The 17194-nt window shown below is 35.0% G+C and overlaps 1 protein-coding gene across 45 annotated transcripts in view; it reads left to right on the top strand.

Annotated features, from left to right (window-relative positions):
- Positions 1 to 17194, top strand: part of RIMS2 (regulating synaptic membrane exocytosis 2) — a 402507-nt gene that overhangs the window by 233025 nt on the left and 152288 nt on the right. For 24 of the 45 annotated variants that reach the window (XM_085537158.1, XM_085537160.1, XM_085537163.1 and 21 more), the window contains 3 exons: positions 2626 to 2756; positions 4455 to 4626; positions 5291 to 5444. In XM_085537158.1, the coding sequence (XP_085393284.1) occupies positions 2626 to 2756; positions 4455 to 4626; positions 5291 to 5444 (457 nt within the window). Of the gene's footprint in view, positions 1 to 2625; positions 2757 to 4454; positions 4627 to 5290; positions 5445 to 12892; positions 12920 to 17194 lie in introns of all 45 variants that reach the window. The other 21 variants (XM_085537156.1, XM_085537153.1, XM_085537136.1 and 18 more) reach the window with 1 other exon arrangement.

Genomic DNA, 17194 nt, shown 5'->3' with positions numbered 1-17194 from the left:
AAAATACCATCCATCTGGATATTGTGTCATAGGCATGTACAAATAAGATGGCATTAGGTTAGTTCTACACCCAAACCTGGTTTTCATATTCACTGTGCCACCCTAACTTCTTTCTAATTTTCTTTTACAATTTCCTGTCCTGACTTCTTATCAGATTTTCTTAAATCTCAGTCTAACTATGCAATGCCTTCTGTGCCAGTTATGGACCTGGATTGTTCTTTGTTGCCTCATTCAACTTTTCTCATCCACTCCAGCTTTTCCCCTCTTCCTTTGGTCCCTGATGTCAGTGACTCAGTTGTTCCTGTGTTCCACCAAGAAACATCCATTATATTTTACTTTTCCAGTCATTATAAAGTTTCTTATCAGACCCATCTTCCTTCTTCTAAACCCATGAGAATGCAATACCATCCTCCCCTCCAAGGAATTCTTCATCCATTCTCACACTCTTACTTTTCTTCCTTCTCTTCTTTGCATTTAAATTAATTCTTGGATTACAAACGTTTTTTTCTGTATGACAAGTGTAAACACATTTGGTCATAGTTCTGTATCCTGACCTGGACAGTAAAGAATTACTGGGTCAGTACATCTATTATGAACATTGTTCTTCAAATTTAGTGAGAGAGATAGGAGAGTATTAGATGTGTGCTAGTGTAACTTCTAGTTCTCGTGGCGGAACACAGACAACAGAGCCTTTCAAAGACCTAGCATTAGATCATTTAACATCCCCTTTAGTCTCATTATTCAAAGCATTTTGGCAAAGTCTTCCTGCAAAAATCCAGTCAAACAAATATAGCAAAGAAATGTTTAGCCTTAATATGAGTGAAAAATAGTTGCATTTTTTGCATTTAGGTGTGGGTTATGTTAACTTCATTCAGTATATGATAGTGTCTGGATCATAAATACATTGGATTCTGCTTAGGGAAAATTAATTTTTCCCCTGAAAAAGGCAGGGGATGAAGATTTTCTTCAGTGCAGTTCCCCTTGGTGTGTAGCCAGTGTTTGAGAGTCGATGAGTCTCTTGTTTGTTCAAGGACTCCCTTGCAGGAGGATTTATTTTTGGTCAGAGAGCATGTAAGTTGACATGCATTGCAGAAGTCAGCAAAGCTTCTCTTCAGGTTCATATCGTTGATGCTCATATTGTTGGAGCTAAGCTTTCTACTTGTTATCTGTAGGTTAGATCTGTAGTCCAGATATTATCAATTTAGAGAAATATTGATGAATACTCTTGCTTTGCATGGAAGAAGAACATCTAGAAGTGTCTCCAGAAACTTATTAATTTCTGTCCCACCATTTGCATCTTCAGTAGTCAAAAAATACTTTTACTATTTGTACCAGAAAGTCAGGAGAAGGGCCAATAGCATGATAATAGTGGATTTCTATCCACCCTCTTCTGAAGTCCAAATGCTAGCTTTAGGATAGGTATTGCTGCACTTTAATGGTGTACAAAGAAGTACACTCCCACCAACAAATGAGTTGGTATTTCTTACTGTCATCTCAATTATTTCACTAATTAGGAACAACAGAAAGCGAAATGAGCCTCTTGTTTTTCAAAGGTCTTGAGAACTGTGTCAAGACCTTTCTCTAAATCACTGAAATGCTGCAGATGAGAAGCTGTAGTAGCAGGTGAAGATCTCGTATCTGAAATGATGCTCCACAGAAAGTGTATATAGCTCTGATGTTTACCATAGCTGGGGTTTATTAGCATTTACCTTACCTAGAGTGTATTTGTGCCTAAAGGAACAATGCTTTGTTGTGAAGCCAGGATTAACCCTCATTCCCATAAATTCAGGGAGGGAACATCTTTAAATGTTCATTAAACTGGCCATGAAGGGAGCTTTCTCTGTCAGTTGCAGTTGATGCTATCTCAGTGGTACCCCCAAGCAATCTCTCCCTGGCTGTTTGAAAAGCCTTGTTTTGTCCTACCTGTACCATATCCCCTGCCACAGATAGTGCTGTAAAGCAGGACTATCCTCTCCTCGAATGATACATTTGTGGCTATATTATTCAAACTAGAATAGCTAAACAGCAGCGCTTAATGAACATAGTGAAAATGTTTGCTAGACAAAGTCAAAGACTGTTTAATAATGATTTCTACAGATTAGTCATGTTAGTTTTTGCCTTGTTGTTGCTGAATTTGTTTGGGAAAAGGGTTGTTCTACTGAACCTCTCTCTCTTACAACTTTTGAGGGCTTATTTTGACCTTATCCCATGGTCTTTCCTGCACAACAGGGCATAAACAGACATTCATTCATTGCACATAAAATACCTGGTAATGTAGACATATGAATACCGTACATCAATAATGCAAGTAATACATTACATTACCAAGTAATGCATTACACTGCCAAGAAACAATAATCCTAACCCTAATATCATGAGAAAAAATATAGTATGAAATAATGTATTCATTGTACAAGATTCTAAAAATGACTAACTCCAGGTGCATTCTGAAACTGTTATAGTATGAATATATTTTTCTGCTTTACTACAAATACAAACTAGTATGCAATATTTTGTGCTTAAGCCACCGACATAAATAGAAGCTAATGAGTAAATTTAATTTAATAATTAATATGGTACTTTGTTTTAGAAATGAGTCCACTAATTAATATTTTCTTATTACAGATAAAACTGTGGTACGACAAGGTTGGTCACCAGTTAATAGTGACAATACTGGGAGCAAAAGATCTTCCTTCGAGGGAAGATGGGAGGCCAAGGAATCCTTATGTTAAAATTTACTTTCTTCCAGACAGAAGGTAAGGTGAACAGAAATACAATGTTTGAGTAAGAATTAACTAAGCTTACCTGTCATACACTTATGGAAACATATTACAGTTTGAATTTTCTTAATTGGGCATGCTGCGTAACAGCAGCGTGTCTATGGACAATGAATACTAACTGACTTTCACTGGCTATTTTGTTAAATACTGAATGGAAAAGTAAAGGCAGGCATAAAACATTGCATGCGAAATTGTTATGCATGTTTTTAGTGTTCTATAATACACGTGTTTCCTATGACTGTTATTCCTGCTGCAAAGGTAGGTTCACAGATTTCTAGACCGATCAGTCCAGCTGTTTGGTTTTTCCCATTTAAAGCAGGAAAAAAATGTACAACTGCAACCCACGGATTTTTTTATTTTTTTTTTAAATAATTGGTGTTTCACAAGAATTGTTTCACCTTCTTCCTATGTATGTGAAATGTTCAGAACATTTTTGAAATTATTCCATGCTTTCTATCAAACATGTAAGAATCAGCAAGTTGTCATACGGCTGGAAAATTCATTTTATTTTCCTTAGAAGTAAAAGCTATGTAAGCAAAATATATTTCTTAAGAGAAGAAAATGTGCTAGAGGTAAGATAAATAAGTCAAGTGTTTAATTAGATGAAAACACAGAATTATCTTTGATTAAATAGATTTGAATGGAAAAGTTTGTTCAGTGTAAATTATTTCAGTTTTCAAGGGTAAACAAATTTTTATTGTAATAAAATAATTGCATAATTTGGTTTAATAATGTGTCTAAAAATATTATGTATTAGTTAATGTTGACCCAGTTTCTAAGTAACTGTTCATAAATACAGTAACTATATTACAATCGCAAGTACTTTCAAAGAATGCAAGTACTTCATTGCCATATTAAAAAATCCACATTAATTTTAATGCCACAGCTGCATGGGGAAATTGGAAGGTTTAAAATTAAGCATTATTCTGAGAACTCTTCTCGATATTGTCAATAGAAAGAGTGTGGGTGTTTTCTAGTGAAATTCATTTTCATCAGAAAATATGAGTTCTTTCAAACAGAAATGTTCTGGAAAACACATTGCTTTCAACAACACCCTTGAGCCTGACCCAGGATTCCCATGCTAGCCTTGCATAAGGCTCCAGAAAGTCAGGCTCACCTCATGGTGGAGATCTGCCTTCAACCTGGTGACCCAGAGGATTGTCTTGGAAGCTTTTTTGAGAGTGCTGTTGCTGACAGTGTTGCTGGAAGAGTTTATGTAACATATTCCTGGGGCTTCTGGTGCCTTAGCTGGCTTGCTTATCTAGAATGCGTATTTTTGCTGTGTCCAGTGTTGCTTGAGCATGCATAGTACTACTGGTCTATGACTCATGGGAATCCTATCAATAAAACTACAGATATTTATGAAAAATCCATTTTTACTGTTTTCAAAACAAATATAGAAAGCCATTTCTTTTTTTTCAGGGAATTTCTTTAAATTGGAATTGACATGTAAACTGTGAAATCAGCTAACTTCAGAGTTTAATATCAAGTTACAAATTATCCCCAGTGTATACACTGAACTTTGTTGTATCAAGAAGAAATCCTGGCATTCGTCATCAGAGTATTTCCATAACAATACACAGTGTGCTGTTGGTTTAAGATTTGCTTCTTTCCATGATACGGTTATTACAGATTATATTTGATTGATTTTATTTTTTTGGTTTTTTTTTGCAGTGATAAAAACAAAAGAAGAACAAAAACAGTAAAGAAAACATTGGAACCCAAATGGAACCAGACATTCATTTATTCTCCAGTTCACCGGAGAGAGTTTAGAGAACGAATGTTAGAAATTACTCTTTGGGACCAAGCACGAGTTCGGGAGGAAGAAAGTGAATTTTTAGGAGAGGTATTCAATCATTGGTACTTGTTATAAGAATACATTAGTCCTCATGTTCACAGTGAGGATACAGTATTTTGTAATAAGGTCATTTTTAGTTAAGCAAAGATGCTTAAAGTTGTTAATTTGTCCTTATTTTGTTAGGTTGTACTTGTCATGTGGTACTGGTATGAGATTCTGTATTTCTTCTGTTTGAGTAACAGAATGCACACAGTTTCTCAGTTTGTTTATGTTTATTCTATTATTCCATTATTATTATTATATATATAATGTTATGTGTATATGTATATATATATATAAATATTATTCTGTTATTATAGAAATGTTTATTAAAGTCCTCATTTCACGTACTTTAATTTTAACAGAATATTTGAATATTGCTGACCTTCACTCTCTACAAGTTGATTGAATACTTTTAAGATTGTTGTAAAGTAATAAAGGCTGTGTGAAAATTATTTGATGTATTTATTATTATAAAGGCATAGAAAATGCCTTCTTGTAGAGTGCAGGATTTTAATAACACTTTTAAAAAGCAAATGCATTAACTTAAAAGACAAAGTCTTTAACAGTAAGGAAAAATTGTAATAAAATTTATGAACGTACATATTTAAGAATGCTGTTATATGACGGTTTCCTACTTTTAATGCTTTTTTTTTTTTTTTTTCTATTTTAGATTCTTATTGAGTTAGAGACAGCACTGCTAGATGATGAACCTCACTGGTACAAACTTCAAACACATGATGTCTCTTCATTGCCACTTCCCCATCCCTCACCATATTTGCCACGAAGACAGCTCCATGGCGAGAGTCCCACACGGAGGTTACAAAGTAGGTTGTTAGCTTTATCCATCCATTGTTTGTTTGGATGAATGTGTAAAATATGTTAAATTTTTGTAGATGGCTTCTGACGGAATTTGTGTGTTCATTTGCAGCTGTTATGAATCAAGTCATTTAGGATTTCATTTGAGAGTCTGAAATGTTACAAATGGTATTATTGAACACTGTGCAATACAACATTGTTATCTTATGAGACAACCTGGTTGCTCTTTTTATCTTAAAGTCCGATCTCCCATATTACTTTTATTTTTTCACAGTTTAACCAAAAGTGAAAGTGCGGTAATTTTCTCTTTAGGTAAAACTTGTTAAAGTAACCTGGATATAATAAGATGTGTTATGGAAGCAATGCTGTGGCCTTTTGCCTTGTTTTAATAGTTTTATGTGGTTACGTTCACAAATGGAATGTCTCTTGTATTACTATTTTATAGAGTTTGGTGGACTTGATTCACAATAGTTTCATGTTACCAGTAGGTATTCTGAAAATAGAATATCTGAAAATAGAATATCTACGGTGTGCTAATAGAAGTAGATACATAAGAATAGGACACTGTATGGTGAAAATCTGTTTCCTTAATGCTGTGTTGTTTCTCTAGTTTAACTGCTCACTGCTCTCAGTGATTCAGAGCTATCTTTCATTGAATGAACAATACAAAGTGTCAAGTGACACTGTGAAAAATCTTTTATTATTCTTAAAGATAATTTGTGCAGGAAAATGAGGGGGAAAACTGTTTCCAAGAGTCTTTGAATTTTATTTGGACATTGCACATGGCTGTGTATGTGTGTTTGTGGTAACACCCACAAACTCACAGAAGCTTATGCCTGTGTAGGCTCACAGATAAGCTTGCGTATTTGCTGTGTTTTCTGTGGACCCTCTATTAATTGCTTTCTGGTACGTAAGTATTAAAAGTAGTTGGCAGCTTTTGTGTCTGTGCACTAGATGGTAAGAAGAACTAAAATGCTCCATATCATAATGTTGTGAGATAGTTACATTAACTGGGAGTTGAAGTGCATAGCCTTCAAGTTGTAAGATTATACAGACCCTCAAAAGAGCGAAAGAAATACTGTTTAACAGATAAGGAGCACTTTTTCAATTAATTTATCTTCAGTCTTGTCAAGGACCATAACTGTTCTTTATGTTTTCTTCAATTCCTTTTTCTCTGTACTTTCTGCCATCTTGCCGCACTTATAGTAAGTTGTCTGCCATGTAAAAATACTTGCAGGCCAGTTGGACATTTCAGTATCTATTTGCATTTGAAATTTGTAAAATGTTCATTTAAAAAAAAAAAAAAAATCCATCTTGAAAACAAACCCTCTTTCTTTATAACAATTCCCATCTGTGCAGTAAGTAAATTCCCTGAAGAATGAATGAAGTAGTAAATGATTTTGGAAAAGATTAGTAGTGGAACTTGTTTACAGATCTGTTCAGTGGTATTATTATGAAATTTGATAGTCAGTGAGGTTTTAATACTGTGCAAAGCGTAAAAATCACACCATTGATGAAATGAGGAGGAAAAGGAAGGACTTAGTAAATCTTCAGTTTTAAGTTTGAAATCCTGCTTTTCAGTGAGGGATGATTCAGTCTTATTCCCAGAGCTGGATGCCTCATGATGTACAAAATTTAGCCAAAGGCGTATTGTAAGCTATTGGCAGGGGGATTTTTCTGATGCCTTATGATATGCACTTTCCTACTGAGACTTGGATTCCATGAGGAAAGATATTCTCTAGTGTTCTGGGAATGTATTTGCTTCTTGTATCCTTTTGTATTATGTATTATTTCCAGTTTGAAAATATTGTACTACATGAAAAATAGAGAAGAATGTCTTTTGGAATTAAAAGCAGAAACAGATAATTGCACCAGGTATCCTCTAAAAATCCCTTCCCAACCTAAACTACAGTGGACTGACAAAGGCCAGACAGTGCATCTTATGACTTACACCTTTAATACATTAATAGCATCAAATAGAAGCTTGTTGCTTCTACTGTTTTTCGGAGGCCCAACACCCCTGCAAAGCAGGTTTCCTAGATCAGGTTGCACAGGTAGGTGTCCTGATGGGTCTTGAATACCTACAGAGAAGGAGACTCCACAGCCCCCCCAGGCATCCTGTTCCAGTGCTCTGTCACCCTCACTGGGAAGAAGTTCTTATGCACATTTGTGTGGAACATCTGTGCTTCAGTCTGTGGCCATTTCCTCTTCATAGCCATGCACTGCTGAAAAGAGTCTTGATAAGTACTTGATTGTATACCCCTCAAAATTGCTAGTGTGAGAAGTACAGATATATTTTGAATTACAGGATTGTTTATTGTTTGTATAAATATGAATGTACACACCTGAGCTTTCTTGTTTGTCAAATGCATATGTATAAAGGCAGTGTTAAAATGTTTTTCTCTGAAGGTAGCTTAAAAGAACTACCTACACTTACCACTTACTGCTATTCTCTTTTTAGTATCATTGAATTTTGGTGTTCTGAAGATGAGCAAATTGTCAGTCCTGAAGACTGAACTCCCATGTTTACAGATAGCCAGCAGCACAGGGTGAGCTTCTCACAGAGTCCCATATGCAATGTCTTCCATGAACCAGCATTCAAAGAGAGTCAGTAGCTTAGTTTCTACTTCTTCTTAGCTCTCAATATCTTGGAGTGGGCATTGTGTTGTGGTGTAGAGTGATAAAAGCCAGCTGTTCACCTTCTCTTGAGATTAATTTTTGAACTAGCTTCAATTTTTTAAAATATTTTACATAGTATTTGCATACATCAAGAATTCCAGGCTTCATTAAGTGGAGTTGTAGGCCAACTGAAGCTCTTTTTATATTACCTCTGAAAAGAGACCCTAAACAGCAAAATTATTTTAAAAAAAGATTTTAGTATTCCTGTAGTTGCTGAGGCCACAGTATTGATTTTCTTTCTCGTGTTAGGTAAGAGACTTACTACAGGTTACACTGAAAATTGAATGTGGTTTGGAAACTGCATTGACTCAATTACAATCAGTGGGTTGTCTGCAGTGTTTTTGACATGGGGCTGAAAATCAAGAGGAATTACTTTGTCCCCAGGTCCCAGAATGGAGAGAGCAGACACCAAATTGAATCTGAGAGATTCTTATTCAATCTTTTAAAGTTATGTTCACATAATATTTACATTTGTGCATTGTGGGCTGATAATGCTTAGTTGATAAAAGATACTGGGCTACTATCACGTGTTTTGAAGTACAACAGTTTTCTTCCTGTTGTTCTGTATTAAACTCTGATTTTTTATTTTTTATTAAGTATCTTCCCTTATTTTGTTTAACTACAAGAATTTTAAGGTTTCCCGGTTACCTAAGATTAAAGCATAACTGTCACTAGTTCTAAGTCAGAGTTTGCAGCTTTAAAGGCAAATGGATGGAATTATTGATCTACATAGCAGACAGTGTAGTCAGTCAGTGCTTATAAAAGCTAAATGCCAAAAGAAAGGAAGAAATGTGAGAAACAGTAAAAACAGACGGTTTCAGGTCCCTAGTTACAGCATAGGTATGCAATGGAAATAGAGTTTTTAATTATCATGAGAATCATAGATTCAACAAGGTTGGAAAATACCATCAAGATCATACAGTCCAATTGTTCACCTAACACCAGTATTTCCCACTAACCCATGTCCCTTAGTGGCACATCTGTACGTCCCTTGAACACCACCAGGGCTGATGACTCCACCACGTCCCTAGGCAGCCAGTGACAATACTTGACCACTCTTTCTGAGAATAAATGGTTCCCCAGGCACAACTTGAGGCCAACCCATCTAGTCCTATCGCTAGTTACATGGGAGAAGAGGTTGACCTCCACCTCACCTTTCAGGCAGTTGTAGAGAGCAATGAGGTCTCCCCTGAGCCTCTTCTCCAGGTTGAACAATCCCAGTACCCTCAGCTGCTCCTCATAAGATTTGTGCTTCAGACCCCTCACCAGCTTCATTGCCCTAAATACACAGTGAATGCACAATATTGTGTTTTAAGCATTCTCCATCATGGAAAAGTCGTGAATCTACGTGCAATAAACTCTTCTGAAAATATTGTCTACAAGATTACAGAAATGGCGGTGTTTGGAAATCAGAGTCTTAAAGTCCAAAATGGTTAACAAAATGGTGTTTCATCCAGATCTGAACACCAGAAAAATCAGTCAGAATCAAAATAACTGTTAATAAGAAAACTGTGAAGTAGCTTTCTTCTAAGTGATTTGAGTTTTGTTACTCTGGGGTTTAAAGTCATTGATAACTTTATTTGCTGACTTTCTTGACTATTAAACAAGAGATGGAAGAGTGATTATTGTACCAGTTTTTTTCCGGGGGTGCAAATAGAGGGTATTTACAAAAGAAAAATACAAAAGAAATATGCATGTAGCAATTGTAAAGCCATGTATAGCATTACTTTTCCAAATTGTATGCATTTGTTCAGAGAGGAATGAAAAAAAATTCATAGTGTGTAAGCAAAATATTCTGAATAATATGGTCAGCTTTATTCCTTTGATTTGACTTCAACGTGCTAAAAATTATCCCATACAACTAGAAACACCAAATGAATAGACTGAATTCACAGAGCACTTCTTCGCCATATTGCTTATTCATTTTTGAAAAAAAACTTTTTTAGATGGACTTGTAATTGCTGGTTGCCAAGACTTTTTATGGACTTATTCATATTCAGTGACTGTATCATCAAATCAAAGATGGATTGAGTGCTTTTATCTGTCATGTCAAGTCCTCTCTTCCATTATCCGATGGTTAAAATGTCAAGTCTACATCCTAAAACATAAAGAGCTAATCATGGTAGAATCAAAATAATTGAAGTTTAATAATAATTAATTACAGTGCATCTGAAACGTGAGGCCCTGCATTGCAAAACTGTGTATTCCAATGAATGCTATAGAGTTCTCTGGAACTCAGAATCTTACTTTGAGAAGCAGGATCCTGTTGTCTCAGCAATTTCCTTTTAAAACGCTGTGGATATCATAAGTCTGTATGATACTTTTAAATCAATGTAAGTGCATCTTAGATGAGGGCATCATAATAATGCTTTTTACTAATAGGTAAGCAGGTTGTGCTTAATGGAAACATACATCAATTACTTTTTTTTTCAAATTATAATATGGAGCATTTTATGGTCAGTGGCACAGAATATGAACGGTGAATATTTTATAAGAAGTTTACCCTAGAGAGGCAATGGAACTTATATTTCTCTTTCATGCTTTCTCCTTAATTTTTCTTTCTTTTTCTTTTATGAAGCACAGGCCTTGGGCATGTTATCTTTGTTTGCATGCATTGATGTTTTCTTCATAGAATATGGATATGCACATATATATATACACCAATATGAGATCTATTATGCACCTATGATTTAATTATATTTATTGTACATCTATGGTTTATTAAATACTTTAATAAAAAGGTATTTAACATGATACAGGGGTGTCTGAAAAGGCCTTAAACTATCAAAATATTTTTATTTTTCCCAATTAAAAAAATATTTAAGAAATTAATTATTTCATCCTAAAAAAATAAAAATAAACTGTATTAAATTGTAATTAAACTACAAAAATATTTCAAATTCTATCAACACTGCAGCAGTTTATGGGAATTTGAATATTGCTTATAATACTGTTGCTCTGTTTCCTTGATAAAGTTGTGTTATCAAACTACACTTTCGACATGTAATGATAGAAAAATAATGTTTTCTGTTGAAACAGCATGATCTGTAGGGCAAAGTAACCTTGTCAGGCAGCAGATAAGTAAACAATTGGGTCAAATTAAAGAAGATTCTAAACAAGAGTGATACATGAAGTAGCTTTCTTTTCTGGCTAAAGTCATTGTACATTTTTTAAATTGTTTTGCATAATAAACTCTTATATAACTGTAAAGGTTCTGGTGAAATGTTCAAATGAGTTGCATATCACCCATTTTCCTCTCTGTGTTGCAACAAAATGGAGAAAAACATGGCTTCCCTAGTCCTTGTTCCATTATAATCTCACTATTTCTATATTCTTGTCTTCTTAAAGAAGCTCCATAATTTTCTAGATCTTTCCAAAAGTTGCATTCAGAAAACCCATCCTTTTAAATTATATAAATTTCTAGACTGTGTGAAATGGTTTATTTTTAACGACATTCTTGGACCTTTGCTGGAGGAAACTAAAAAACTTTCCCATATTCCCTTTTTCGTAATTTTCTAGCCAATGATGAGTCAATTTTTCATGCAATTAATAACTGGAATAGACTTGTGCCAACAAATGCAAATGCTAGAAAAAATGTAACCATTGAAGCTCAGATCTAAATGTTTGTAAATCATTCTGAGAAAATCCTGATAGTTGTATTTGATATTAATGGAATTCTAAAGCTAGGTAACAGAAAGTAATTGTTTATCAAGAAATACAATTTGAAGATAGAGATTTGAGATTTGCAGGTAGTAGATGATTTAGTGATAATGTACACATATTAAACAGTATGTAGCCCAATGTCAGAAAAACTCCAGCTTGCCAGAAGGAACCTGGTTCTCTAGTACATTCCTAATAGCACTGGTTGGCAAGAAATTGTCATTTTCCCTTTTTCTCTAGCAATGTCATATCCTATGGTCTGCTACACTTAATCAAATGGTGTCTGTGATCATTGCAATAGCTAACTGATAATTGTAAACTGCTGCCCACCTGTAAATAGTTAAAACATTCATAAGGTCTCACTAACAGCCAGAGCATATTTGTATTAATTTGACATCCTGGCTTCTTCCTGTTACCTAATGGAAGCCACATTTACAAAAGCAAAGTAATATTTTACATTTTCATTAGTGTCCATTGTTTTGCATACTCTTTGTGCTGCCACGTTTAGGAATACTAACATGATTGTACAGAAAGCTGAAATAACTCAAAGAGCCAGACTTACATAATGAAAATTATTACCAAAATCCTGCAAATATATAATCATTTCAATCATCAAACAAATCACTGACTAGCTGGAGACCAAAGATTGACTTTAACATCACTACTGAATGATCACTACTGACTATTTAAAGTAGTATTCGTAGCTGCCTTTCAGGAAAGTTCTGCTGATAACTTCTGCTAAAGTGCCAACAGCACCATACAGTCACTTAAGGGTAGCAACTTGTTTAATTAGTTGAGTATACGTTTTGCCCTTAAAAAGTTGAACGCTTGCTTACAGTAAATAAGCAGCTGTATTGGAGAATTTGAGATGACTGACCTCCTGTAGTCCTCCATTACTACAGAATATAAATGTCAAACAAGAAGTGATTGGTGTTTTTGTGGTTTAATTCCTCAAATCTGATTGAGCTTTTTGATTTTGGAATATGGCCTAAAGTATCAAATTATTCATTCTGCAGAAGCAGTTACGATGAAGTTTAAGGTTCTAACCATCCCTGTTACATGTAGTGATTCATGGAATTTTCCCTGACACTACTTCATTTCAATATTTGTTTTCCAGATAAAGGCTTATATTCATATAATTCAGGTAAACTTTCAGCATATCAGAAATGCTTATTGCTTCCACATACATGCAAAATTTAATTTGATATTTTATTGTTGTGCTTTTGCTACCTATTGTGCAGATGCTAAGTTGCTTCAATGTTCCTTGGCTTTACATGTCTGCTTTTCAGCCATAGGTCCTTTGTTGGCTTTGTTTCTCCACTCATAACATCTCAGTATTGATATTAGAGCAATACGATACCATTTTACTTGCTTTGTCTGCCTTTAATTTAGGTAGAGCTTTGATAGGTAAACAAACTGTAGTAAGCTTTATTAACTGTACTAGGAAAATGCTATTTTGCTTAAGCTTTGTTTAAAGGATCATTGTTGTATTATAGTTGTTTGAGAACTAATATAAGTATTTTTAGAATGGAAGCATGGGGTAAGTGAAGTACTACCAAAATCACTACTCATATTGATACATGTTTTTACAGTTTAGCATTGCTTTAAATTCCCAGTTATGAATCCAGTTATTATATCTGAGAAGTTTCCCTTAATTAAGCATAAATAAATTCATAATGTCAATTTTCTACAAGCTTAAATTTCATAGCACTTTTCATGTGGGACTTTTTGCAGTCACTGTGGTTTTAATTATGAGAATCTCATTGAGAATTGGTTCATTTAATTATCTTTCAGTTAAGTTTAAGAAATGAAGCACGCGTTCTTAAGAAAACAGAATCAATGCTATCATAGAAAGGAAAAAGAAATGACAGAATCGTGGAATTGTGGAATTGCCCTTTTTACCCTTATTCTCCCACATTTTTTCCAGTCTGCTCTCTCGTGAAATATCCCTAGATCCCTCTCATGTCTTGAATTTTCACTTGGGAATGGAACATGTTTTTTGTGACTAATGTGATTTCACCACTTGTGCTCAAATTTTACCTTTATTTTGTTACTTTTTCTGATTCCCATATCTTTTTATTTCTGCAACCCTTTTCAAAGATCTGTAGGAAATTAATCACATTTGGTATTTAAACCTGTCTGACAATTTAGATGAAACTGATCAAAAACTTAAAAAAAAAACACTGGAGGAAGTGACAGATTGACATGCAGTGAGACTGCATGATAAATTAGTTCGAATGAAGAACCCTCAGGCACAAGTTGGATGAATATGAAAGAGTAAATTCTTAAGACAGTTGTTGTAAGACTGATTTTAGGGTTGCTTATGTGTCAGCTTTGAATATATAAAAAACAGCGGTAGCAGTAAGCTGCTCTGAGTGGTTGTAAAGGCCTTTTTTGAGCTTCGGGGAAGGAGATCATACAAGCATGCTTCAGTACTCTGTTCCCCCTAATAGTTCACCAAACCTTGTAAAATGTTCCTACATTGTAGTGGATAGGATCCTCTCCCTGGGAGCTTGGTCTGCTTTCTCTTTCTTTTCTTTCCACAAGATGAAAAGAATTTCTGAGCCAAAATATCTGACATTCTTTCTCTATTTAAGCTGACACCTTATTCTTGTTACTCATTTCATCTATCTGTGTCAGTTCTATGTTGGTTGGTCAAATAGACTTTGATAGAGTTTAGAATCTCACTTGCTGCTCTTATCGTCAGGCTTATACCAGAAACAAGTGTTTTCCATATTTTTTTTATTCAGAAGTTATGAACTGCTAACATCCAGTTATCAGACAAAATGGTAATAATATCTCTAAGAGTAGCTTAATAATAACTTGAATATTCAAGTACAGTGTCAGTGAGGCTTAATTACCATCATTCTTCATGTTTAAAATACATCAAAGACATACAAACCATTGTCATGAGTGAGTGCACTTATTTGACACACTCAGCGTCCCAGGTATTACAAGCTCAAGCTCTTTGCATAAGTCTGAATTTGATAGAAAGGATTTCATCTTCTTACTCTTGAAATATGCAACCGTATTTTATAACATATTGGTCAAACATTTTAAAATATGCATTAAATATGCATTGAAAACACTAAACTGCAGCCTCGTTAGCTGTGTTCCTTTGGAATAGCTTGTTGATGAGAGACTTCATTGTCACACTACCCAGAAAGATTATGAGAAAGACTATGAGTGCTTTCTTTGTTTTATGGACAGTGGTTGAAATTACTTGATATGAAAATAAGATAAGTGGTATTTGGAAAAGACATGGTTAAGGAGGGACTGCAGCCTACATATTCAAATTCACATTGTCAGTAGATTAAAAGCAGTATTACCAGCTAGAATGCATAGCATATGAAATTGCTCTTGGAAAATTTATGAGAAGTCTTGAACTATGATGCCAGCAATTACACTTGTATTTTGGATACTCAGTTCAATAAAGGATTTTGACCTGTGGACCTTCTAATCTGTTCAATTTCTGATGTTAATGGAAGATACTGTAAATAAGTTTAATGTGATTAATTTGCAAAAGTTACATATTCCAGGAAGTAATTCTTGACATTACAGATTTAATAGACATGTTTTTCTTCCTCTGTCCTTCCTGAAAACATTGATTTCCAAGGACAAAGACAAGTAAGAAATCTCAATTTAAATGACTTCTAACCAGTGTTTAAAACCACATTTTAAAGCTGTTAAAAGACACAGGCCTCTTTGCAGGAGTAGCAGCTGGAGAAAGCTCTGAAACATGGTTCTTCTTTCTCTGTGCCCATCCTTAGGGCAGGTCTTGATTCTGGGCCATTCAACTTCCCAGTGTCCTGTCTTTTCCCTGCAGCTTAGTTGTGTGCTGAGATTGAAGGCAGAATTCTGTATATGAAAAGAGAAGACATTCTCTAGATCCTGAAAGTGGATTGAGGAAAATCTGGGAAAAGGTGTAGGGGGGCTTGAGGGGACAGAAAGAGAGACACTTGTATTTTTGTTTCCCAGTGGAAGTCTTCAGTCCCCTGTGACAACAGTTGGCTATTTTATCCTCAAAGAAGTGAATTTTTCCTCTAGGTTATGAAAGGTGATATTCTAAAAATATGTTAAAGTGAATATATTCAGCTGTAAAGATAAATAAAATCAGCCTCAGTTGTAATTAATTAATTCAGGGAAGAGCTAGGTGATGAGTCAAGTCATAGTTCACTCTTTCATGTCTTTCACAGTACAAACCCTTTCAGGCACTGATGTGATGATGAGCACCAGTTGCCTGGTCTTCCCATTCCCCAGTCCTTGATTAGCAGCAAAGCCTGAGAGCTGCTGTTGGTGTCTCTGCACAGCAGCTGTTGTTCGGCTTCCAAGGCAGAGCCAAGGTTACCAAAGAGGCCAGAATGACTCTGCTCTACACCCCTTTGGGAAGTTCTGCCTCGTTCCCAGCCAAATCCCAGCCAGACTAATGGGACGCTCTTGCTCAACTATTTAGTCACAAATATAATTCATCTTATTTAATCATGTGGATTTGAGCTTGTGGTTAAGGGGAATAGAGGCTGATGGCCCTGATTCTTCTTCCCCACTGGCATGTAGATCACCATAGCATAACAAACAGAGTAGATAAACACTCTTTCTTTGTAGGGCAACAAAGATGTTCATTGGGTCTCTATACTACAATTAAAAAAAAATCATCAGACTGAATATCTTCCTAGTTAAACTTCATTGCTTTATAGAAATTATCCCGATTAGCAGAAAGTCCATTAGGATGAAAACTTTCCCTTCACTCCTGCTCTCATGTTCAAGGATTTCTTAAGCGCTCATTGTAGATACTTATTTTTTCTTGTTTTAAAGAAATATTATAGTTGTTTGTTCTTGCATTTAAACACACCTTTCCCTCTCCTCAGTGTCAAGTGGCTAATCCAAAGCACTTAAAATAAATAGAATTAATATTAATAGCATGTAAGAACTGAAAGACATTGGAAACCAAGAAATTACTTTTATTGTAGAGAGAAAAGTCATCAACCTTTTTTTTTGCATTTAACTAACAACAATTTATATTATTTTCTTGAAATAATGTGACATAATGACAGTCTGGATTGTTCTGATAGGAAGTAAAGTGCACATGTTACACTTCCACCATTTTTTAATTGAATAACTTCTAACAGAATGATTTTTATCCAAAAAGAAATAGTGTGAAGTATGGTTTACAATTTCATATGCTGACATCTTGACTGCCCGGGTCATTTCTGAATTCTCATAAGGGTGCAGAATAACTAGAAAAGAAACAAACAAAGGCAGCATGAGCAATCAGATGCAGATTCATGGGATGTTTTGCATGTGTAGAGGAACTAAACAGCAATACTTAGTGCCCTCCAAAAAGACTGTGAGATGGAGATTACAGAACTCTGATTCGTGTTGCACACCAAAGTTTAGAGGCACTGTCTGGCACTGTGCAGTG

Source organism: Coturnix japonica, chromosome 2 (genome assembly GCF_054131305.1).
Source record: "Coturnix japonica strain WE chromosome 2, WE-NBRP24, whole genome shotgun sequence".
Classification (NCBI taxonomy): domain Eukaryota; kingdom Metazoa; phylum Chordata; class Aves; order Galliformes; family Phasianidae; genus Coturnix; species Coturnix japonica.
Note: the sequence above shows the minus strand (reverse complement) of the source record. Positions and strands in the feature narration are given on the sequence as shown.